Source organism: Propithecus coquereli, unplaced genomic scaffold (assembly GCF_000956105.1).
Source record: "Propithecus coquereli isolate 6110/MARCELLA unplaced genomic scaffold, Pcoq_1.0 Scaffold785, whole genome shotgun sequence".
Lineage (NCBI taxonomy): Eukaryota > Metazoa > Chordata > Mammalia > Primates > Indriidae > Propithecus > Propithecus coquereli.
This window is the reverse complement of record NW_012154007.1, coordinates 156,699-182,644: the sequence shown is the minus strand read 5'-3', so window position 1 is coordinate 182,644 and position 25,946 is coordinate 156,699. Positions and strand designations below refer to the sequence as shown.

The 25,946-nt window shown below is 42.5% G+C and overlaps 1 protein-coding gene across 1 annotated transcript; it reads right to left on the bottom strand.

The window, feature by feature from the left end:
• Nucleotides 1-1,148: 1,148 nt before the first annotated feature.
• ZBTB49 (zinc finger and BTB domain containing 49) lies at nt 1,149-25,923 on the bottom strand. The gene is made up of 8 exons (XM_012662844.1): nt 25,771-25,923; nt 19,768-19,938; nt 16,745-17,844; nt 14,056-14,102; nt 7,380-7,453; nt 5,119-5,201; nt 4,865-5,026; nt 1,149-2,311 (listed from the first exon to the last, which is right to left on the bottom strand). Exons 2-8 carry the CDS (start codon nt 19,917-19,919, stop codon nt 1,608-1,610), a joined length of 2,322 nt encoding a protein of 773 aa, XP_012518298.1. The 5' UTR covers nt 19,920-19,938; nt 25,771-25,923; the 3' UTR covers nt 1,149-1,607.
• Between the last annotated feature and the right edge of the window lie 23 nt (nt 25,924-25,946).

Here is a 25,946-nt window from a genome sequence, read left to right as displayed (position 1 = left end):
AGTGTGACACAGCCATCCAGGACGGCATGTGGTCTCCATCAAGGAGGGGCACTTAGATGTAGGACGAGGGCTAGGAGAGTCACTGGAGAAATCAGAGAATGGCTTCCTCACCAGCCTGGCTCCGGGCGCCAAGCGCAGGCAGAGGCAGAGCCGCATTTCCCAGGAGGGTTTGGGAACCATGGCCTGCATGATGGAGCCCAGGGCACAGCCTCAGTATCCACAGCAACAGCCGAGGGGCTCAAGGGACCGCAGGAGCTGGGTGCTGAGGAGCTGCCAGGGTCAGGTGAGGGAGGAGCTGGAAGAGGCAGCAGGAAGAACAGGGAGGTCAACCTTCACGTGCGACTCTTAGGCCCCAAGTTTACCCCTCGTGGGCACGCCCTACACAAGGGTCATTAACTACACACTTCCTGTGGGTCACTAACCCATGTGAAGCTCAAGTCCTTCGGCGTGTATTACGGGGATAACAGATGCTTCTGCACGAGCCTGGTGGGGCCAGGGGCAATTGATGGCTGGAAACCAGGAGGTGCCTGCATTGGACCTTGGGGATGACACCTTCCTCTGCAGCTGTGCCCTTTTTCTAAGAAAATCTTCACCTACTCACTAGCTTTTCTCATTGGGTACATGTATTTCTGAGTTAGAGCCACTAATAGGCACATTCAAGGGTGCTTTCAAATACTCCAGTCCTTTGTGCAAGCGGTGCTATAGGCAGATAATCTATGTCACACCCCTGACCTTACCTTGATATTCTAGCGACAGTGCTATGGGCATGTCTGGTTCTCTCACAGAGGCTGGCAAGTCTGTTGGGAAGAAACACATGTTTAGGAAGCTCTGCCAAGGGCCAGACCCTGGGCAGGTATTTTCAAGTGGATGATCAGATCATTGGAGCCTCACAAAAATGCTGCAAGATATTCATCTCATGCTATAGAAAAGGAAATGCAGAGAAGACCCTGAGAGGTTGAGCAGCTCTCCCATGACCGGCCCGTAAGTGGCAGCCAGGACCCAGCCTGCTCGGACTGCTCTGAGGCGCACCAGGAGCGCAGAGTGACTGATGCAGCACTTACCCTTGCAGGACGGGTCCGCGTTGGTATTTATTTTTATACCTCTATCATCTTTAGATTAATGAAAATGCTGGAGGAAACACACAATATTATATAGAAAAGCAAGTTTCATTTATTCAAATTAAATTATAGTATGCGTTTCATATACAAATAAAATCTGTGTAAATATTTAAAAATACAAAATGCTACAAATATCAATCTTGTAAAAATGCAAAAATATTTGTATTATTATACATTTATAATTCCTTTAACATGACCAAAATGTACAGTAGTTGACACAAAGTATCACACTCTCATGCTAGCTAAAGTGAACGAGACAGTCTTTCCAAGCCTTTGGATTCTGCGCTGCAAGCCCTCCACCCCGGCACCTGCTCGGTGGTGCGCAGCAGGCCTTTCGTCCCAACCCTCAGCTCCAGATGCTTCAAATTATCAGCCACCTTCAGAAGGGAAATTATCTAAATATTCTCTGGCTAGTGAGAAGGGACAAGTCACAGGGAAAACAGTTCTCTCCCGTAGCCTGAAACCAGTCGCCAAACTGAGAAAAAGACTCTAGCGTTGACAGACGCTGGCGTAGACATCACTGTCCAACTCGTTTTCATTCTGCAGCGTCTTCATCGCCAGCCCCCAGAGAGTCATGCTGGAGAAAAACTGTCCCTCTGAGCTCCTGTAAGCTGTGGAAGACGCCCGACTGCCCAGGGGGTCACTGCAGTGGTTGTCCAAGGCAGCCAGAGATGAGCGAATCATGGACATGCCGTCAGGCTGCAGCGGCCCGCCACTGGCCGAGGCGTCCGCGTCTGAGTAAGCGTGCGCCTGGCGTTGCGTCTGCTGCATCTGGGGCGTGGCCAGTTTAGCAGGACCCAAGCCTAGTTTCTCCTGGCCCCTGACCACATGCGGTTCAGTCACGGGCCGTAACTTACAATAGGAGCTGGCAGAGTGGCTATCAAATTCTGTCACGGAATTTTCCACTGGGTTGACGGGGACTTTAACTGACACTGGCATCAACGTCACGGACGTGTCTGGGGAAAAAGAGTCTGAGCTCTGAGATCTCTCAAGATCGGAGGTCTCGATGGCTTGACTGAACTCACCCAGCACGACCACACTCGCGTCGTCAGCTTTGCAGTGCATCTTCTCGTGCCGCCGCAGCACGGCTGAGCGCGTGAAGCACTTGTTACAGATCTCACACGTGTACGGCTTTTCCCCAGTGTGAGTGCGGACGTGCCTGCGGAGGTCACCTGATCCCCCAAAACATTTTCCTAGAAAAAGAAAAAAGGATGTTTTTAAGCAGTGGCGATTCTGGAAGGATTTCCTCTTCTTCCTCCGAAGATACTGAGATACCCTGATTTAAGGACAGCTAGTAGTCTGACGGCACCTGCTCACTCTGGAGGGCTTTCCATTCCTGTGGGGTGTACTTCCCCAGCTGAGGGTGGCCTTCGGGTTTTGATACCTCAGTGTGAGTCTTCTAGACTCTCACCATGTCTCCCCGCACAGGGCACCATGCTGGGTAAGCCAGGATGTCTGTTCCTGCCAGGTCGGTGTAGGGAACCACCGCTCTCGTTGTCAGTTTCATAAATCTAACACAGCCAATCTATACTTCAGAAACATCTTTTCCAAAGGTATTTATACATTCAGCTTTTAACAAAATTGTATGCATACACCTCCAGGTTCCAGTTCCTTTTTTCTGTGAATACGATAAAGGTTAAGTGAGCTAGCTCCACAATTAGAACAGGAAAGAGAAGAAGCGACAGCTCAAAACATAACCTTAAAGAGATCATAGCATATATACAAAGGACCACCTGAGAATGACTATGTGACTTACATGGATATATACCTAGAACTTCTCAATTATGCATATGTCCCTACATTTGAATTCTCAGCTACCTAGCCCCAGTCAAGCAATAGATGGGCTATTTTTTTTTTTTTTAAGCCTTTGAACAATCAAATTAGACGTGAGTATGCAAGCATTAAACTTGGGCACTTTTTCCATATAAAAAAACACAGCAACAATACACCACAGTAACCTTGGCCTCTGTGTTTTCATGTCTACATTATGCCCACAGTGTCAGGCTTGGTATTCTTCGCTTAACACTACTGTGACAGCACTTTTACATTTGCTTTGTTGTCTTTATAATGTACCCTTTACTTAAATATGCGGTATCTTGGGGATTCAAACTCCATAACTGTTCTTTTATTGCTACACATTCCAGCTGCTTCCAACTATTTGCTACTATACATGATGTATAACATAGCTCAACTAACATCTTCAGGCATGAAGTTTTTGTCTTTCTTTTCATTGCTTCTTTAGGATAAATTCTCAACGGTAGAATTATTGGGCAAGGCAGGACAACCGTTTTTAGGGTCCTTAATATATATAAATTTTAGTCACAGTAGCATTCCCACGAGGAGAGAGGAGTATGGGAGGTGCCTTCCTTTTATCCCTTAAGTCGAGGGAGGAGCTTGGCTTGACTTGCGTCCCAGTCACAGGAGAGCAGAGTGCAGGGGCGCGGGCCTCCTGGAGGGTAGATCCAGTGGGACACAGGAGGGCCAGTGCTCCCTGCACAGGACAAGGGGCACCTTGGACTGCTCCAAATCAGCCGAGAGAGAAAGTCTCCCTGGAGTAAACTGCCACAAAACCCAGGGCTAGAGGGAAGAAAAGAGCTGGCGGGAAATGCATGCCTGCGTCTTGCTTGGAAAGTGCAGTGAGATGCTGGGGGAAGAGAAGGGAAGGCTGTCTTGAGAACCATGAAATGCCGGAGAGAGCCAGCAGCTTTAAACACTGAAAAGCTCAGAATGTATAGCCATCTTAAAATCAAACTTGTCTACATACGCAAGAAAATGAAAACACTTATCTATGTAAGCACTGTCTGCGAATGTTCACAGCAGCTAAAAAGACCCCATGTTGCACGAGTTCGTTCATATGAAATGTCCAGAACAGGCGAATCCAGAGACAGAAAGTAGCTTAGTGGCTGCTAGGGGCTGGAGGGTGGGATGGGAGTGACTGCTAATGGGTGTGAGGCTTCTTTTTGCGGGCGATGAAAATGTTCTAAAATCAGATTGTGGTAAGAGTTACCCAGCTTTGTGAATATACCAAAAATCACTGAATTGTTTACTTTAAATCAGTAAATTTTACGGTATGGGAATATTGTCTCAAAGTTGTTAAAGAAATTGAACCTGTCACGTAAGAACACTCTTGCTCTATTTCCCCTGTGCCCCTTGATCCTGTCAGGGTCAGAAACCATGGTGAGTGAGGTGGGGAGAGGGTGGGGAGAAGGTCCTGCTTGGCTCCCTTCACCATGGGAGTATGGGTGGCAGCAAGACCAGGGGCGGGGCTGGGGGGCTGGGAGAAAACCTGACTTTAAATCAAGTTTACAGTTGTGATAATTCCTTGGAACTGACACTAAATTAGTGCTTGGAGACTATGTTTGTGATTTAAAGTGGTGAAATTTTACTTTCTAAGAGTAATCAGAACGATTATGGTGGGGTTGTCTAACTCTGTCTCCAGGAGATTTGTATACAATTTAAATGGAGACACAAAAACAAAGCTGCCTTCTGGTCACATCCAGAAGTCCTGACTGGTTGAAGATACCAGTGACAGAAGGAGCCACTCTGAACCGTGCCCTACTCCAGGCTTTTCACAGCCTGGAGCACTTTGTGCAGCCTCGCAGCACTTTGCATTTGTTCTAAACAAATCATCACACTTTACCTAGGACAAAACAAATGACTTATCCCAGACACTGAATCAGCCAATGAAGGAGCGGGGGTAAGGCCCTCCCCACACCCAGGTGACTAGGTGACAGCCAGAAACTTACCACAGGCAGAACAGCTGTACGGCCGCTCACCCGTGTGCCGGATTCTGTGTTTTACTAACTTCCTTTGCATATTAAAAGACTTTCCGCACTCATCACAGGTGAAGACTTTATCAGCCGTGTGTGTCTTTTTGTGCTCCTTCAAATTACTGAAGTTACTAAACCCTAGAGAGACCAGAACTGGTGTTAGGCTGAAAGACAGAGAACATTTTAATCAGAAATCTCCGAGAAAAAAAGAGGAAAACACTCAGCTGTACCTCGACCACAGATGTCACACAAGTGTGGTTTTTCTCCTGAGTGAATAATAATGTGACGCTGGACATCGCCAGAGGCTGCGAACCTGGAATGTAATTTGAAAATTCAGTTAAGCACCTTTCTGCATCGCTGTGGATCTTTATAACTGCGAGTTGCTGAGGGAGGAGACCTGCCCCCAGCACTGCTGTGGACGGAGTAAGAAGCAGCCTGACCTCGTTCGGAATGTGCATTGAAACCCTTTCCCTCCTCCCTTTAAGAAAAGTAAAAAATGATGCAAAAGTGTCTTGTTTTCGAAACATTTTTTCTACCTGATTTCATTAAACTCTCTTCCTCAGTTTTATACACACAAGACCAGACACTACATGGTTTAGCATTACCTTAGGGGCTATAAAGAGAGAAAAAACCATGTCTCATTAGTTCAGAGCCAAGGGAGGCCCTTCCACCCTTGCAGTTCTGCCAGGGTAACTGAGGGCCTGTGGGGGAGACCCCAGCTTGGTGGTGCCAGCCCAAGGAGGAGCCCTGGAGAGCCCAGAGTGGGTTCTTCCCTGGTCTTGGTAGGTGGAGCCCTCACTCTCTTCACTACAGGGTGAAGTGTTTCGAGGGCTGAGATGTATGGCCATAAAGGTTTTTAGAAAATCCTCACCCTCCTCTGCCTGAGCATCCCCAGAGAACAGGTTCTTCTCCTTCCTACTTGAGTCAAAGCAGAAACTCATGCATGTAAGTCTTACACTGAGAAACCAAAGGAACCAAGGGAAGCAAGGGAACTGGCAGTCACTGAGCAGCTGCTGAATGCCGGTGACAGGACAGACGCTTAACGAGTCCCGCCACTTAACTGATCCACACCGCCAGCCAGGCATTTTCATCCCCATTTTCCAGACGGGAAACCAAGTTCAGAGATGGTCGCTAACCTGACTTAGACAGCATTTCCAACCCAGGCCCTCAGATGTGGAGATCTACGTTCTTTCCTTTCCACCACACTTGATAGTGTGTTATGTTCTCAGGAAAGTGTGTATCACAGATCTGATTTTAAATACATGCCTTATTTTAAATGGAATTCAGAAGGCTCAGATTTGAAACACTGTGCAAAACAAGACATTCAGGGGCCAACAGTGAAGTGACATCATCTGAGGCAGCAGCAGGTCTATGCTACCAGGCATCTGAAATGAGCAGTTGATGATACCTGGGCCCTGAACTTAGTTTTCAGTGTTCATATAGCTACAGCAGAAAGGGAGACACGTTAGGCTCTTTTGCTTTTACTTATTTATTTTTTGTTTTCTATCACTAGCAGAGACAATTGTTTTCCTGAAACTGAATCTAGAGTCGCTTCTTCCTCTACTGTTCCCACAGCAGGTGCTGCAGACTGTAGCAGAGGACTGTGACTTCTAATTGTCCCCATGCCCATCTCCTCCCCCGAGACTCTTCAGTATGAACCTGTCGGAGGCAGAGACTGTACTGTTTATGTTCCCATCACAGCACTTGGCATACAGCAGGTGTCTAAGACATGGTGAATGAATGAATGATTACATGAGTGAATATAAACACTATGTAACCAGGGTGCACACAGCTTCACGACTGGTGTGTCTTGGTTGATGCCTGTTGTTCTGGCACAAGCATCAGATGACAGCGTTACACATACTCAACAGGTAACCCTAGCGGCGGGAAGGAGTGTTGGCGTGCCAGCCTGCGCACCTAGGACATGAGCTCGCTTACAGTGCACTGCGGAGAGGGCGCAAACTGCCACATATTTCATTCCACCTCGAGAATCGGATTCTTATTTCCTAGTCAAAATCCTGCCTCGCATCAAGGCTTAGTTCCACCCTCCTGCAGCTGCAGCCTCACAGCCCACTATGGATCCACGGCTCGTGGCACCTTCCGCCACCTTCCCTCCTGAAGTCTAGTCACTCAGGCTGCAAGTCCCATTTCCCCTAGCGGGCAGTCACCTCCTTGGGGGCATTCATCTAGTTGTGGAGACATTTTTGAAATGAATGAAATTTAGAATAAAATAATTTTGTTTCATGTAAAACCTCATTTCCTTCCTAAGACCCCTGTCCTAGATTTTCTTTCTCTTAATTAACTTTTCTTTTTATTATTCTCTTGTGTCACATGAAAAGCCAGAGGGTTTGAATTTACCTGTGTTCCACAGTGGTAGAGTGAGCCCATGTGTGGCTCACACACAAGCCACAGCTGCAGAGAACACTGACTGCCACAGACACTCAGACTACAAGTGGGCCCTGACACACGGAAGAACAAGCCCCGCACTGACCTCTTTCCACAGATTTCGCAGATGTATGGTTTTTCACCAGAATGCCGACGTAAGTGAGTCTGCAAGTTACCTGCCTGCAAAAAGAGGAAAAGAAAAAACACACCAATAATGAAAGGGTTTTTTTTAAGTTATATAAATTCAAAAGGAAAACTGACAAATTTAGCCAGGTTCCAATCCAACCTGCAAACGAAGACTAGACACACACAACTGAAAAGCAGCCACGGGCAAGGAGATCAAGTAAAGGCAAATTCTAACCCTGCCCAGCGAGCTGCCGAACAAGGGATGTGTCTTCATCCTGTCCTCCACTCGAGCCCCCGCTGTGTCCTGGCTCAAGTGTGCACTTCATGCTCCTTCCGGCTTAGATGGGGCCCCTCGGAAGCTGCTTTGGTGGTCTCCAGCCTGTATTTTAAACAGGCCTTTATGTATTTTATTTGGACCATCTATATACAACATCATCTGGAAAAAAAAAGCACTTGTACCTGCTTATTTCAGTACTGTTTCTTTCCAAAAAAACATGCTTTTGTTCATAAAGAAGGGAAGACACTTTCAAAAAGTATTTCCTCTGGCAGTGCAGTTGGTTCTGCTGACAGGTTTGTCATTTTTACCTCTGTGCAAAAATGCAAACCAGGAGGCTCACAGCAGCCATTTGGTTGCAGGGCCTTTTGTGTTCCTGATTTCTGAAACTAGCAGGGCTTTGCAAAGAATAACACTGAAACAGAGATCATCAAATAGATTTCCAGGTACTAATCAATAAGCGATCAATACTAAATTAACTAAAGTACAGTGGAATTAAAACTGCAAATGCCTCAGATGTTAAAAAAGCTACTTGAGAATGTTTTAACTTATGATTTGGAAACAAAATCAGTAATTTAATAGTCTCAACCTGTCATTTCCCACATTTAATTTTTTATAGTGTTTTGTTGCAAAAAAAAAAAAAAAAACACGAATTGAAGTAATATACCCAGAGGTAATAATGTGTAGGCGTATGCACAAGATAAGCCAAAACCGAGAATGAAAACTATTCAACTAACATAACAAATTTGGTTTTTTAAATTTGCGTATTTTAAATTTTTGTATTTTAAATAAAATGCAAAGATAGTTCATGGTTATAGGTTTGAAGGTGAGTTTGATGTTTACTTGTGAGTGGAAATTCACAAGTATAAAAAATATTGCCTGTGGATTCTACAACACAGAAGATTCATCACGTCTATCAAACTCCAGGAAATAGAATTAGATATTACATTTAAGAATATAATAAATATGGCTTAGAAAAACTCCAGTTTATTTTCAATAACCAAAGAGAAAGAATTTGGTGAAACTTTGGAAAATGTCCAAATTTTAATAGAATGACTATTAATAACAATAAAACAACAAACTCAACAACAATACACATTTTTTGAAATTCTAATTAGGCCTTTACGTGCATTATTAAATTACCATTGGTAGTTGGTATTATCTTTTCTTGATGAAAGACTGAGATTCAGATAAATAAAGTGGTTGCCTCAGTTACAAGGTTGGGCCAGAAACTAATATTGGTTGTGTGAGTTTACTTGTGGGGAAAACCGGAGGATGTACAACTCTCTATGAGTAAACTAGCATGTTTTGAATATTCAGTATGACAGAGTGTAACTTTACCACTCAGGAAACAGCTTGCTGGAGAGTTAAGATAATGCACCACTAACTGTTTTAAATCAGTCACTTCCAAATTTCAGAAAAGCTGATCAGTCATATAATAATCTGAATAGCATCATCTGCTCAACTGTTTAATTAGATCTCTATTGTTTTAAGTTATTTTTGTATACTATTTATTATAACTGAAATGCATTCTGAGTCAATTCTTAGCAATGCTGCATTTTTTGTGATCATGGCATCTCCCCTGCCAGGTAAGTATATGAATGCTGCATTTTTCTTTTAAAAATGGCATAACAATTACTTGTTTTCAAAGCAAATATAATCAAATGGTCTTCCACTTAACATTATAATGAGTGGCAGTAAAAGACTTTAAAATGTTTCTTTACCTATTTCATACTGGAAATATATAATGAAAATAATCTTTTCCCCAGATAAAGGACTGCATATTAGTCTGATAAATAGTATAAAACAGATTAAATAAAACTAATGGAATGATTCAGATAAAAATCCAATAGTACATTTAGATAATTTATACCAGATTACAGAGCAAACTTGGGTCCAGATTATTAGAGCTTTAGTCAGTGTTTTTATTTTTGGTAAACTTTTGATATACTCTAGTACTAATTATATCCTAAGTGCACAGACCACATCTTAGAAATCATCTAAATATATATATAGTTGCATCCATAAAAACTCTACCAAGTGGTTAATACAATAGCTACCATTTTTTAAGAGCTCACCATATGAATGAAGCTCTTTGCTAAGTGGTTGCAAAGAGTATTTAATTTCATCATCACAATGTCTTATGAAACAGTTTTATTCACATTTTACAGAGAAGTCAACAGAGGCTCTGGGACTGGGAGGTAAGTAACTGGCCTCAGGTCATAAAATTGGGATTGAACACACTAATTCAGGTTTGTCTAGTGACTCCAAAGTTTGTATTGTTAAACCTATGCTGAAGATATTAGCAATAAAGAAATTTCTATTCTTTCCAAGTCAATACCATTTTAAATTAAAATGGAGTTACTAGAATTTTTAACAAAAAAACTGTAGAGAAGAATTAACATCTGAGTTGAATTACTTTTATAATAAACTCCTTCTGATACGTACTTGAACATCTGTATTTAAACATGAACAAAACCAGCATCTACCCCACTCTTAATGGCAGCTGAGTGTTTATACATAAAAAAACTCAGGGAATCCTAAAACTTTAGAGATAAAAGGGATTTCAGATCTTAGGTCATCTAGCTCAGGAGTGTCAAGACTTTAGAATTTTGCAAACTAGTAAAATTAAAAAAAAAATCTAAGGATTAACATAGAGATACGACCTAACCAATGATCATTATATTGATAAAATGAAATTTAACACCAAAAGTGTGAAAAATATCACCTCACAGCTGAAAATTTAATAGCTTAGGGAAAGCTCATTAAAGTGTCCTTATTTTTGCCTTTTCACCATGGATGGGTGACACTGTCACCTCTGGCCTAAGTCACACACCACCCTGGGAATGCCGCATCGGTGCTGCCTCCTACAGAAGAAAACCAGCATCTGCACACATGGGCGGACACCCTGCTAGATGGCACTGCTGGGAGGATACTGCCTCTCGAAGCCCATGTCTGTACCAGCTGACCTATGTTTCCATTTCTGCCTCCTTGAAGGGACAAAACAACTCTACTCCATTCCCAAAAGACAGCTAACTATGCCATGTTTTATTTCCCCTATTTCTCAGGTGACAGGCACTCCAGACCTGTCACTATCTTGGTTTCTCTGGGGATGTGCTCCAAACAGTCCAAGTCCCATGCAACCCAAGAAACACAGCCCTCCGAGTGAGACTCAGTCACACTCTGAAGTATGGCATGACTCTTACTTGCCGAGATCTGGACATATACAGTGTCAGAGTTATATTAATAGATGTAGATTCTGTTATCACAATCTAAGACAATGCTAATGCTAGCTTTTCAATGCCAATGTGCATACTGCTTGCTGACTCATTACAAATGCTGATACTAAATTTTCAGTAAGTAGGATGAGAGAGTAATTCTTACTCATAAAGGTTTTTACGTGGGAGCATTCCAGGCCATTGTAACTGCAAACATTTATTCCAGTTCATCACAAGAAAAGAATGTTTGGCTTGCAGTGAAGGACAGGCTAGCAGGCATCATCTCTTGCCCTGCAATGCCAGAGACTCCAGGCTTAGCCAGCGCCTGCACTCACCTAAGCAACCTCTCAAGCATTTCATGCCCTTACGCCACCCCAAACACACCTTTCAGGTAGAAATGACCACTCTCTCTTCTTTACCCACGTTGTTCCCATAAATATTGTCACAGCACTTCTGATGTTTTCAATGTACTTGATCATTTACACATCTTTTTCTTCCTCTAAATAATAAACTCCTCAAGGCCATATTCATTTTTGTCCCCCTTCTCAGCACATACCAGAGCTCATGGACACTGTAGGCTTGCCATAAACACTTACTGAAGTTTTTAAAACAGTTCCTTGTTCACCAAAATTTAGTAACTTCACTGTGAAAATAAAGCAGCAATATAAACTCCATGGTCATAAAAACCTAACAATAATACAGATACCAACATAGAAAAAAAAAAGGATTTCTGTATCAAACGAAGCTACCCTTGGTAGGATCTAAGAGGGTAAGTGCAGGTCAAGGTCTAAAGCAGTGGTTCTCAACCTTGGCCACACAGCAAAATCGCTGTATTTTAAAAAATAGCCATACTTGAGCCCCACGGCAAACCACGGAATCAGAACCTCTGCAGGTGGGCACCAGGCATCAGTGCTAGGAGAGGAGGGTGAAGGTAGACTGCAGGATGCTTGAATGACTGGTTTTACTTTACTTGGTTAGCAATGGAGAGTCACAGAAGGGTTCTGAGCATGAGAATGACAGATCTCAAATTGTTAACAGATTTAAATGTACAAAGGGCTCCTATGTCTATTTTTTCATTTAATCTTCCAAATAATCCCATGAAGCAGTATTATCCCTATTTTAAGAATTAGAAAAATGAACTGGCCAGGCACGGGGCTCATGCCTGTAATCCTAGCACTTTGGGAGGCTGAGGTGGGAGGATTGCTTGAGGCTAGGAGTTTGAAACCAGCCTGAGCAAGAGAGAGACCCGTATCTACAACAAATAGAAAAATTAGCCGGGTGTGGTGGTGAGCACCTGTAGTCCCAGCTACTCGGGAGGCTGAGGCAGGAGGGTCACTTAAGCCCAGGAATTAGAAGTCGCAGTGAGCTAAGATCGTGTCACTGCACTCCAGCCTGTCTCAAACAAACAAACAAACAAACAACCCCCCCCAAACCCCCAACAAAAACAACCAAAAAATAAAAAAAAAAAAAAAAAAAAGACAAACACATAATTAGAAAAAATGAGGCCTAGAGAAGTTGTGACTACTGATTATCAATGGTCACTAATCCAGGTCTTACACTTTTCCCACTCTACCAAAGCTGCTAAGATGAAATGGGGGTAAGGGGTGGGAGGGAAGGAGGTGCCCAGGAAGACTGACATACAAGGGTCGGGAGGGAGGGAGAGGCAGGAGAAGGGTGATGGCGGCAGGGAATGATGATGTCTCCTGGGTCCTTACTATGTGCCAGGCGCTGTCTCAGCGCTTTCCCTTATTAACCCGCTTACTGCTCACACACTCTGTGGGGTAAGTCATCTTGTTTATTCTTGTTTTACAGATAAGGAAACTGAAGGGCCCAGAGCTTAGGCCACGGTCACAGAGTAGTAAGCCCTGAGGGGCAGGGTTCAACTCCAGAATGACCGGCTTCAGAGGCCAAGCTCTGAGCCCTGGGGCCAGGCTGGAAGGAGGAAGCAGCGCCTGCGTGAGAATGCTGGCCGGAGGGCTGGGCAGTGGGCTCAGCTCACCAAATACTGAGCGTTTCCTGGCTGCCAGGCATTCTCCTGGGCAGGAAGTGTGACATGGCCCTGGCCCAGAGAAACTGACCGTCCTTCCATGGTCGAGACTGTGAAGAGCATGACCGATAACATGAAGGAAGGAGGTCAGGACTTGGTGAATCCTGGCAGGCAGGAGTCAGAGTGGGAGGGTGAAGAGCAATTACGATGGCGGCTGGGGGTGTATGAGAAAATGGAACTGACATCCGCCACGGATGAAGGGAGACTGAAGAGCTGGCTCTGGGGGAACGTGCGAAAAGCTGGCGCTCACCGCACTTGCTGTTTCCAAGCTCTGCAGGGCCTCCCTTCCCGCTTCTGGTGTCACCTTCCCAGCCAGACAGCACTTGCACACACCGCTACTAAAGGGTCTGATGCACCACGTGTAAGACGGCTGTGCCCAGCTGTGCTCTGCAGAACTGTGCCCTCACGCCCTGCGAGCTGGGAGCAGCTTCCTCCTGATTTACCTCTGGAAGCCCAGTGCCCTGCACATGGCGATGAATAGTTACCTTCCGTTTCACAGAGGAAAGTAGGTTCCCACAAGCCATTTGATTCCATGTGACATTTTCTGTAAAACGTTAAGTCTACAGGTTTCTTTGTGTTTAGCCCCTAGCACAGTGCCGGCCCATGGGAGGGTATGATAAATGTTTGCTGACAAGACAATTAATACATGTCCAAAAGATCTTAAGGGAGGTCAGCTAAAAGGTAGCAGTAAAGCCAGGGAATAAAACTTGCTTGGTCTTTTTTCCGATGTCTAAAATCTAGTCTCAACAAGAATAAGGCTATTGGTCTTGCCCCCACCCAGCATCATCTGCGCCTCCAGGTAAACCATGCCCAGTGTGCTTTACTGTGAACTGCATTCACAAAAGAGAAGACATATTCTAGGACTGAACTCATCCTTGGTGAGGAAACGAAAAAGGTATTATAAGGATTCACACACATAAAAAATGTTATTTTTCCCCAATGAACTAGAAATTTGTTTTCTTGAAAATGATTTTCTCCAGACTTAGTCTGAAGTCTTCAAGTTACAGATATTATCAGAGGCTTCTCTCACAAGTACAAAAGTATGTCTTATTTGCAATAAAAATAAACACTGGATTTCAGGTTTCCAATTATTAACAATAAATAAGAGTATTCCCACCTGAGAGAAATGTTTCCCACAAATGTTACATTCAAAAGGTTTCTCACCTAAAACAAAACAAAACAACAATTTGAAAAATCATTACTAATATTTGCATAATTTTTTGTTCAAGATGTCTAAACGATCTCCTGTGTCCTACCTTTCAAAACAGAGCACTACATTCTTTATCCTAGCAGTATGAAAATGGGAAGTCTCTACTTCCTTATAGTTACCCCTCACCCTTAGGTACTATGCAGAGAAGATAAAAGTAAAATCTTTATTTTCCTCTAAAAAATTCAATTGTTCTCTAAATATAAACCTACATGAAAATCAAATATAGTTATCTGCATCCAAAGCAGACCTAGGTTTTGGACAGTCTTTTCCTTCAGTTGAAAATCAAATGTGAGTTTCCTTGTTGAACAGCATAAACTTTGTTTTCCTGTTCTTCAGCCTGACTCTACCACTGATTTCTAACAGAGAGTGGGCCATTCATTCATACCATACAAGGTGTGAACACAGGAGAGTGCCACAAAGAGTGGGCCCTCCTCAAACACACGTGACAGGGAAGAGCTCCTCTCTACTGCCTTCCCGTGTGGGTTTAAACAAGCTCCCAGGAGAAAATGAGACTTCATCATGGGAGATGTGCAGCTCTGCTGACTTCTAAGTCACCTCTGATTTCAGAAACTAATTGCATTTAGGCATAGAATAGATTATAGAAAATGGTGCTTTACTACAAAGAAACAACAGCTGTTCTAAATGTAGTCTATGGAAGGTGATCTGTTTAAAAAGTACACTTCAGGTACTACCTTTAACCTATATAACCCCAATAGACTTTGAACACTAAGAACCTTCCATACTCCCCATCAAATCAAATGGTTTCGGTAAGATCCTCTTTAAAAAATGACAATGTTTTCCCTTCCCACTGGAGCTTGCTACCTTGAAGAAACCAGCTTGCTTGCTTTCTGCGCTCATGCTAGGATATTTTTATTTTTATTTTATCCTGAAAATGTCTAATGGCTTCCTCAACCCTGAATAATCGTATTACTTCTGTGTTTTGGGACTGCATTTATGTCTGAAATTACTGAGATAATAGATAATGATAAGTTAAAACCTCCACAAGAGATATAAGAGTTTGAAAAGAGAGAGAGGTCACCGATACTAAGATGCATAAGTGACCAAGGTCAGTGACCCCCGACTCCAGTGGGTCTCAGACTTTTTGGTCTCAGGACCCCTTCACACTCTTAAAATTGAGGCTCTAAAGAGCTCTTGTTTATGTGGGCTATATCTATTCATATATGCCATATTAGAAACAAAAAACAATTTTAAAACACATGAATATACTTCACGGGCTACCAGGGTGATGACATCATTATACATCATGTAGCCTCTGGCACACTCACTGCATACCGATGAGAGTAGGAAAGGCAAGTAGCATCTTATACTATTTTGAAAAGTTTTGGCCTGATAGACCCCTGAGTCTTTCCCAGACCACACTTTGAGAATTGCTGTACTTCTTAGTAGAGTATTATGTCCCAGTAAGTATCTCTGTCACATGATTGTATCTGTCATTCAAAGATGTCTTCTCAGAATAAACAATTTAATTTTTGTTTCCTTTAAACCTAAACAGGTAAGTTTCTCAAATAAAAAATTACAATATTCATTAGGCTGTAGGAAATTTAGGCAAACAGAATGATCTAAATTAAGTTTTTTCACAGCAAAACTGAGTCTGTGATATTGTCTTCATATGGGAGTAACCTGAACTACAGTAGTAACAGTACTCTATATTCAAATGCACTACAATTTATAACAGACTTTCACAAATATTAATGAAGTCTCCCAATAATACAATGAAGTGGTAAACACCTAAGTAAACTGGGAATCTAGAGTAATAACAGAAGGTCACATCAATAAACACAATTACACAACCACCTTAAAAGCAACTATTGTGGAAGCATCCTGTTGCATATTACTTCTCATGCCTATAATTGTCATTAATTTGTAATGTGTTATTAAAGACATGTTTAATTATAGGAAGAAAAGTAATATATACATATTTTATAACATAATATGTATGTACTGTATAATACCTTAAAAAAACTTTTGGGAAAGAGGTGGAGGGATGAATTAAGACATAATAATAAAATTTTGAAAATTCAGTGTTTAAATGGAAGAATTTTCATTCGAAATATCAAATGGTTAAACCTGATTCTTATTAAAAAGCTTACCTCCTGTCTCACAAATCACACTTTTACAAATCAGATACTCAAATTACTTCTCAGAGAACTTTTAGAATTATTCAAACTAAATTTAGTCTGAATTAACCTACATTATGCTTTCAAAAAATAAGCTTAACCTAATTCTAAAAAGACAACTAAATACAGCTTATCTGTTTTAGAAATAATTTGAAATTCTGAGTGCGTCAAAATAACTTACTATACCTCTTACACATGGACAGTTTATCATACAAAAACATAACTGAAAGAAAAAGCATGCCATCTTTTTAAAGTGGTTCTTTAAAACCATTTATAGAACTTTAAGTTAGATGCATCATCAAAAAGATAAAATAAAGTATCTAACATCCCTTGATTTTTGTTTAAAAACAGCAATGACTCCATCAAACAAGAGCAAAACTTCTTACAAAAACAAGAACAGGCAGTGGTGTTTGAACAGCTGTATTTCCCTTTTGCCTGCAGGTACTGAATCAGTGTACCTGTATGACACCGTTTGTGAAGCTCCAAATTGCTTGGGTGTTTAAAAGGCTTCCCACACAATTCACATGCATACTGTCTCTGAGACTGAAGTGTCTGGGACTGGTCTTCCAGTGCTGCAGGGTCCTCGGATCTCTCCATTTCACTAATGCTATTAAAATTCTCACAGCTTATGAGTTCTTCACTTTCCTTTTCGGCAGTAGATTGGCTGCTAGCTTTCTCTGTGGCATTTTCACCAGCAGATTCCATCCTCTTTGTTAAGCCATCATCCAACTTGGGTTCTGATGTTTGCTCTGCTGATTTCTGTGACTTTAGGAAATTTAGTTTCTTCAGGTGAATGGCCTTTTTGAGCCTCATCTGTTTGGTAGGTTGTGGATGCGTGGTGTCTGATTCAGGGTCTGGGGCAGAGTCACTCAAAGGCTGGGCCAGGAAGTTGGAAGGCAAGTGCTCCGAAGACTCCAGGATGCATTGGGAATGGCTGGCAGCACACGGGTGGCTTTCTACCGCACTGAGGTCTGTGGAGGAACTCAAAGTCAAAGGCTGCTCGACAACTCGCTCGTGACTGGGACAAGCAGCATCCTTATAGTACTGCTTACTGTAAAAGTTTCTGAGTTTGTAACAGTAATTTGGCTGTTTGAAAGGCAGTTCTGTACAGCTGCCATCTAAAGCGTCACGGGCTTGCTTTGCTATTTCACTTGTGGAATGATGAAGATTAACTGATGGTAGAGCGTGAGAATTTGATTCATCTAAAACTTTATTATGCTGTACATCTGCAGAACACTCTTGCAGTAAATGAGAAGGGTAGTTTTCATTCACAACACAAGTAGCATCAGGGGTGAGAGTGCTTTGCAGGGAGAATGTACTATTACAAGGCATGCCAGGAGGCTGTCCTACAGCAGCTGATTTTAAAAACGTGTGGCACAGATTCAGGACATTTTGAACTTGCAAACACTGTGCCGTGTCCAGCATTACTTGTACGTTGTCCTGGTTGAGATCTAAACGAGAAGTGTACATGAAGTCCAGGATCTGCCCTATGCCACTGACATTTTTAATATCCAAGTGAAAAACATCATTCTTCTGGCTTGAATTCTGAAAGAGGCTCCTGACAAGAGAAAGGATATCTGTTTACAGTGTTAACAATTCATACATTCTGCTAACTTTTTCTTATAAATACCATTGATATATTCATATTAAAAAATACTATCCTTCTATGAATGCCAAGACTTTTAACATAAGTATGTTTTAATCCTTTAAAACAGTTTGGTGAGCCATCCAATTAAGCAATTCAGATGAATTAAATCAGTGTGTTGAGTATTCAACCTTCAAAACAGATCTCAAGGTAAATTTTTGAAATATACTCATTAAGTTTACAAGTTAAAAAAATTACATATAGTAATATAGCTGATAAAGCACAAATCAAGATTTGAAGATAATTCCCAATATGATCTACTTAACATGTATACAATTAAATATTTTTTCAAATTATCCTTATGTATTACATACTAACAGAGTATAGAAACTAAAGGATACACATTTTTCAATATTTCATATTTAGTTTGACAAACAATATATTTTGAGCCGTAAGCCATATACACAAATATTTTTATATCTAATGCCTTAAAAACCTCTAAAAATAAAAATAATGATAATAAATCAATCCTCAGTATACATCCACTTTGTAATCAATGATTTATTTGGTTGTTAGGTTTTTCTACAACCCATAAATGGTCCTTAAACCAACAGTGAGAAAAACCCTAAGAGTTAATAAAGAAAACAAGGCACCATGAAGCTGATGCACTTTATGCTGGGTACAAGTCAAAAATGAATTAGTATGGTATATAAGATAATAAAGTGAGTTACGCAAATTGTCTCACAAGCTTGTTGAAGACATTTTGTCAAATACAGTCACCTGTTTCCCCCAAACAGCCTTCAGTTCTGTTCTTATTTAAGCTCAACAGCCAAAGTATCACAACAAGGAAACCTAATTGTACTGGAAGACAGAACAAACAGGCAGTCACAACGCCCAGAGTTTGGGACCATTTTGCACAGGGACAAAGCCTGCTACCTACCGCAATGAGCTGACTCGTTATAATATGTAATACACTACATACAATAACTGAGCCTTAATTTGATGATTCAGGCCTATCAAGGAAACAGTAAATTATGTTCCATATATTGTTTACCAGAGTGGTAAGATGGTATGCATCTTGGAAACAAAAAGTACTTAAAAAAAAAAAAAAAAGACTGTGGTATTTAAAGAGAGATAAATTTGTTAACCAAAGAATTAACTTACATAGAATACCTAACTCTAATAATGTTAAATAAGTTGAAACACAACTGCTTGGTATTATCCAGTATTTATAAATAAATCTCTCATATAAGCCAAAATTATAAGGTTTTATTAGAATATTCAAATAGAAACAAAAACTAAAACTACTTTAAGTAAAAAAAAGAAAAGAAACAACATATAGAATGCTTTCCTCTGTCTGATTTTTTATCACAGAAAAATTCTTGCCAGAAATCTAATCCCTCAAATATTTTACTGCAGACACACACCACCACACCTGGCTAATTTTTTTTTTTGTAGAGACAGTGTCTAGCTATGTTGCTCAGGCTGGTCTTAAACTGCTGGCCTTAAGCAATCCTCCCTCCTCAGCCTCCCAAAGTGCTACGATTACAGGCATGAGCCACTGCACCCAGCCACAATCATCTTATCTTGAAAGGATGAGAAATACATATAGAAGACTGACATTAACTAGTTAGGGTTATTAAAATGAAAGACAAAGTGCCAAAATACTTTCAATCAACCCAAATTCATTTTAGTTAAGAGCCTCTTTTCCTTTCAGGTTACTCTCAACACAAAAGCAAAAATAAAAATAAAATTTTTAAAAGTTCACAAAACCCAATGTGCTATAGATGATAGAGATAGTGAAGTCCAAGGAAAAAACAAAATGTGGCCAAAATACTTCCTTACCAGATGAACTTTTCCCCCTACAGTTAGAAGAATGAAGGCTAAAATACATACCTAAAATACTGGCTGAATGCTGCTAGAACATTTTTATGTGCTTTAAAGCAGACTCCTTTCACCACCAACATACAGTCACAAAGTAGACCCTGAATACGCTGCTCGTGCAGTTGCTGGAGGAGATGGCAGCTGTGGGTGGCAACAGGGTCCATGCTAAACCAGTCAAGAGACCTACAGCAAAGAATGCAGATAAAACAGATATTCTTAACGACATTGAAAACCTACTGATTAATCTGTGCTTCACTGTCCTAATTCTCCATCAGAGTTGGTTTCTCTCACGCAGTCACACACAGCCCTGTTTCTGAAGCATCTAGACAAGTGCTGTTGAAGAGAACTGTCTGCCACGATGGAAATGTTCTCTATCTGCACTGTTCAAAACAGTAGCCATTAGCCACAACATGTGATCACTGAGCACTTGATATGTGGCTGAGGCACTGAAATTTTAATTTTATTTATATGTAAATAGCCACCATATTTGACAGTGCAAACCTACAATATGACTCATTAGCTATGACAAATGCCTTCTCTGGGTCCTACTTCCTCCCCCTATCTCACAGGTTGTTGTGGTGACCCATGCAAACGTTTGGAATGGTAGCCGGCATATCCAAGTGTCCTGTAAATGTTATCTATGAGGATCACCTGGGGAGCCTGTTAGGAATGCAGATTCCTGGGTACCGCCCCAGAGTTCTGTTCTGTCAGTCTAGGGTGGGGCCTGAGTACCTGCATCAGAAGCATCCAGGTGATTCTGGAGTAGGTGGACTGTAGACCTCTGCCTTGTGCTCTGTTCCAAAAGCCTTTGGTTCTATTAATACTTCCTGTCCTAGGAATACTTTACTCACACTGACCCTCCCACCATCCAGCTCAGCGCTCAGCTGAGCTGTGACCTACTTTCCTGCCATTCTTAAACACATTCTCTTCTCCCCACTGCTCCCTCCCAAATCTGACTTTGGGGTCACTCCTGTGATCTCGCAGTACCCCAAACATACTTCTATAAGATAACTTATCACAGTATTCTGTTATTGGTGTCTCCAACTGTGCTGTACCGTATTACTCATCTTTATCTGGCACACAGCAGATACTCAACCATTAAAATTCATGCTGGCTAACCTCCGTGGGCCATTAATCCTGGTTAGTAATATTTTAATTTACGTCTTTTGGCTCCTTCCCTCTCCATTCCCCACAGGGCTACTCTCAATCCTTCCCACTCTTTTCGTTGGCACCACATCTGTCTCCCTCACCCATAAAAATGACTGTGACTTTGACTTCACTAAGAAGGTTTGGCCCGAGTACAACTTGATATAACCTGAGTGCCTTTCACTTCTCAGCTACTCATTCCCCCAGCTTCCAGGATGAAGAGGGCCTCCTCCTTTCCATAGCAAATGTCCCTTCCTGCCTCCCCTAGGACCCTGTTGCATCAGTGAAGTTTTCATTGCTTCACTTGGTCCTCTGCTGGTTCACTGATTCCTACAAACACAATCATCCCATGTTGAAAACAAAGCAAAACAGGATAATAACATACGTTTACTCATCACAGGCCTCTCTTTCACACTTTTCAAAATAGCAGTCTACACACCCCACTTTCTCACGACTCCATTTTCACCTTGCAACCTTGCTGCCATTTTCTATGAAACAGACTTTCCCACACGCCTTTGCTCAATCTTCAACCATCCTGCCTAGCTTTCCTGCAATGCACAGTAGGATAGTCTGCCAACCCCCACCCTGAAATTCCTCCTACTTCTCAACTCTTCTGGTTCTCATCCTGCGTCCCTGACCTGTTCCACCCCTATGCTGTACCTCCTCCCTCTCATCCCTGCGAACGACTATGTTCCTGAAGATGCAGCACCTTAGTCCTCTCTTCTTCTGCTTGACATCACTTTTATTCTCAGCTTTTACCTGTTCCAAATAGACAACTCCTACTATTAATAAATTTGAAGGTTTAGCTTCAGCCACCAGTTCCAAATCTCCACCTCTCTGCTAAACATCTTTAATGGCACGCCCCCTCAACTTAGAATCTCTGCACCTCATCCCCCATCAACTCATCCCTCAAACCTATACCTTGTTCCAATTCCCCCATCTCTGTGGAAAGTTTAGTTTCTGATATGTAGAGTCTGGGGTATTGGCATGGCTCCTGGTTTGAGATCAAGGTGGGATTCAGAGAAAACTGGGACTAGGAATGATGTCACCTACAAAGAGCAACACCGAAGCACTGGGATGGATAATATCACCCCTAAAAAGAATACAGAAAGAGAGGCATTATGATAGGCATTGTTCCCAGTGCCGAATCCTCAAGACTACTGCACAGCCAAATGAGTAAGTAATCGGTTACCTACCCCTGCCCACTGGTTGCCTGAAAAGGCTTCTACAGATTTTATTATTACTGGCTATCATTTATTGACTACAGATCTGTGCTAAGCATATTATATCCATTAACTCTAACAATTCTACAAGAACCCAATTATCACCATTTACAAGAGAAGAAATTGGGAAATGGGGAGTTTAAGTAATTTGACCAAGACCATAAAACTGTTACAAGCCAAAGGCAGGATTTGAATCCTGGTTCCTAAACCCTGGAATCCATGCTCTTACACTATGCTATCTCCCATGGGGAAAAAGAGTCATCAAAAAAAAAACACAAAACCCATTTCCACAGACTTAAATGTTAAAATGCAGAAAATATTCTGAATCTACATTAGACATTTTCTAGCTCTATAGAAATGATAAAGGAAAAAATTCTTTGGAATGACCCCCAGAGTTATGATGATATACAGTTATGAGCTGTTTTACAATTTGCTTTTACTATAAAAATTATGCCTATTCCAAATTATTTTATATAGTTCTCTAAATTAATTCATGATGCCAACTCTGTACCCTCCTCCATAAGGTTATAAAAAGTTCTGGAAAAAGAATTTGTATCTTATATTTCTTATGTGTTCTATAAACAACTATAAATAATAATGTATTCTGTATCCAATAATAGTAATAATAATGACAAATATTTGTTTCCTATATGCCAGGTATTATTTAATCCCTTCATATTTATTCATTTAATCCCCATAATAAATGTAAAATAGATAATACTATTATCCACATTTTACAGATGAGAACAATGAGGAACCTGGTGGATTGAAGATGACCACAAATTCTTTGACATTCCTCCCATGGGGCAGTGGGGTCTAGGTCTCCTCCCCTTGAATCTTAGGCTGTGTCTTCATCAGCACAACATGGTGAAAGGCAGGCTATAAAGCCATGCTCATTTCTGGGCCCAGGCCTTAAGAGTTGACAGCTTCCACATCCCATCTTTTGGAATACCAGCTCTGGGAGGCTTGAGCCACCCATAAGATGCCCAACTGGAGAGTACCCATGGAGAGGCTGAAGGGCACAGATGGGCCCAGCCTTCCAGCCACTCCTTCCCAGGGAAGCCATCCTGAACTCTCCAGGGTGGCCCCTCCTCTAGCTGAATGCCATCGAGTGATCCCAGTCGACACCAAGTGGAACCAAAGAATTGCCGAGTTGACACCTACCTGAATTCCTGACCTACAAAATTGTGAGATAAAATAAAATAGTTTTTAAGTCACTAAGTTTGGGGGTAGTTTGTCACGTAACAGTAGATAACCTGACCACGTACAGAGAGGCTGGTCACACAGCTAATAAGTATTATAATAGGTAAGCAATAAGGGGCAAAGTTGGGATTCAAACCCAGGGAATCTGACTCCACAGCCCACACTCGCAACCACTACTCTGAATTATATGCAACAGATCAAAGGCCTCCCCATGATAAGATTAGTTGCCTTTCCAGTCTGCCTATCCCTGATTGTTCAGGTAACTCCACAGACAGGCACTGCATAACTCAGGAAACAAATACCAAGGAAAAGCTCAGACCAGTATGAATGAAGAGGTGCTTCTAAAGGGAACAAGAGCCAGGATGGAATTTTAACCTGTAGAGAAGGCTCCTTGAGCAAAGAACTTTCTGTTTGGCAAGGGATTCTCCCAACTGGTCAAATACCACTGGATAGAATTTGTGGTACTTTTTTTAGTGGGTTCATTAATAGATTACTTCTCCAAGGGTCCACAGTTCATATACCTCAATACCAAGCTTGCCTTAAAAGGATCCTAGGGAGTCTTTGCCCACCATACTTTTCAAATGGCTTATTCCCAGCCCTTCGCCCCCAACAACAAAAGCACTGGCTTCGAGCAAACAAATCTGGAGTCTTGTCTTAGCTTTATACTGACTCTATCATGCTAGGAAGGCCAATTCGGTTAAACAGATATTGTGTGCTTAATATGTGCAAGATACTGCTGTGAGGATGGAATGCTGATAAAATGAACAACATATGTTCCCTGCCCTCCAAAGGCTCTGTGTCTCAGTTTTCCATCATTCAACTTAACTTTAATGCCAGGCACGGAGAATACAGTGGTGAACAACTCATGAAGCATCAGTCTAGTGAGAAAAAACAAGCACAGCACTGTATCAGAGTTATGCAATAGAGGAAGCAGAAATTAATTTGGAGAGGAGGTAAGGGGAAAACTTCCTGGAACACGAGACAACTGTGCTGAAACCTGAAAGATAAGTTTTCCAGACAAAGAATGAAGCAGGGCTCATCCTGTTTGAGTTTTTAGGGGGAGCAAATGAAAAAAAACCAAAAAACAAACAAAAAAACAACGTAGGGGGGTGTAAACAAACAAGGCTGAGGTACATATATGTGCCTTGCACAAACAAACTAAACAGAACACCTTGAGCACCCTGTTTTAAACCTCTTGACCATTCTGTCACTTCTCTTGGAAAATATTTCCCTCCTTGTCCAGTCTAGTGAATTCCTTCTGAATTATATTATGGACTTAATTGTATTCCTCCAGTACCTCAGATTGTGACTGTATTTAGAAATCAGGCCTTTAAGAGGTGGTTAAAATGAGGCCATTAGGGTGGGCCCCAATTCAATCTGACTGATGAGGAAATCTGGAAACAAAGAGAGACACCGGAGATGGGAGAGCACAGGGGAAAGACCACGTGAGGACGCACCAAGAAGGTGCTGGTGGCCATCTGCAAGCCACGCAGAGATGGTTTGGTTTTCAGAAGAAACCAAATCCAAGGACACCTTCATCTCAGATTCCTATCCTCCAGAATTGTGAGAAAATAGATTTCTGTTGTTTAAGCCACTCTGTATTTTGCTATGGCAGCCCTAGCAAAATGATACACCTTCTACTTCAGACCCTACAATGTTTACTTCCAGAGTGAAACCTTCCTTATCACCCACATACCCCCATCCTAGGGTTAATGTTACTCACAACACTGTCTATACCCCATTCCACATTCATGCACTCATTTAGGCAACAAGCACTTAGTACCCACCACTGCAATGCCAGACCCTGTCTTAACGGCTGAGAACAGCTAACGTTTTCTGAGCACTTATTAAGTGGCAGATACTGTGCTGAGCGCTTTATATGCACCAACTCATGAAATCCTACAAGGTCCCGGCGAAGTAGGTCCTGCTATTATACCCATTTTACAGATGCGGGGCTAAGGTCATACCGTAACGAGACCTAACTAGGCTATGCGCTCTGTAGTCTTAAGCATCACTCTCAACTACTGTGTGACAGAGGGAAACAGGAACTAGATGGGCAGCCCAGGACGGGAGAGGAGCAGGTGGGCTTCCCGCGGGCAAAGCCTGGAGATGAGAGGAAGCCAGGAGAGGAAGCGGGTGGGTTTTCCAGGCCGAGGGAGCTGCACCGGGGAGAAGGCGCAGCTCCCAGGCCCAGGACCTGGCCTCTTGTGTCTCACTCAGCGTCCCCGCGGCTGTCGGCGCAGAGGAAATGCTGGCTGACTCGCACAGGAGCCGCCGCCTCTCCGTTTACCTTGCAGAGCCTCTCCAAGATGCGGAGAAGGCGGCGGGTCCACGCCCCGCCGGGCCGCCCTCGGGCACCCAGCTTCCCTTCCAGGGCGCTGCCACCCGCGAGGGCCCCGTACACCCTCGCGAGGCCCGCCTTCCGGCCCGCCAGCCACTTTACCCTCGGAGAACGCTCTTCGCTCCACCGCCTCCTCTTCACCTGCGGCTGCTGGCCTTAGAGCCGCACGCCGGGCTCCGCCGGCAGCGGAACCATCCAGACAACGCCCCCTCAGCCTTTTGGGACCGCTCCCTGGCTTCCGGTGGCGTCACATCCGCAAGGGGTGGGTGTGTCTGGCC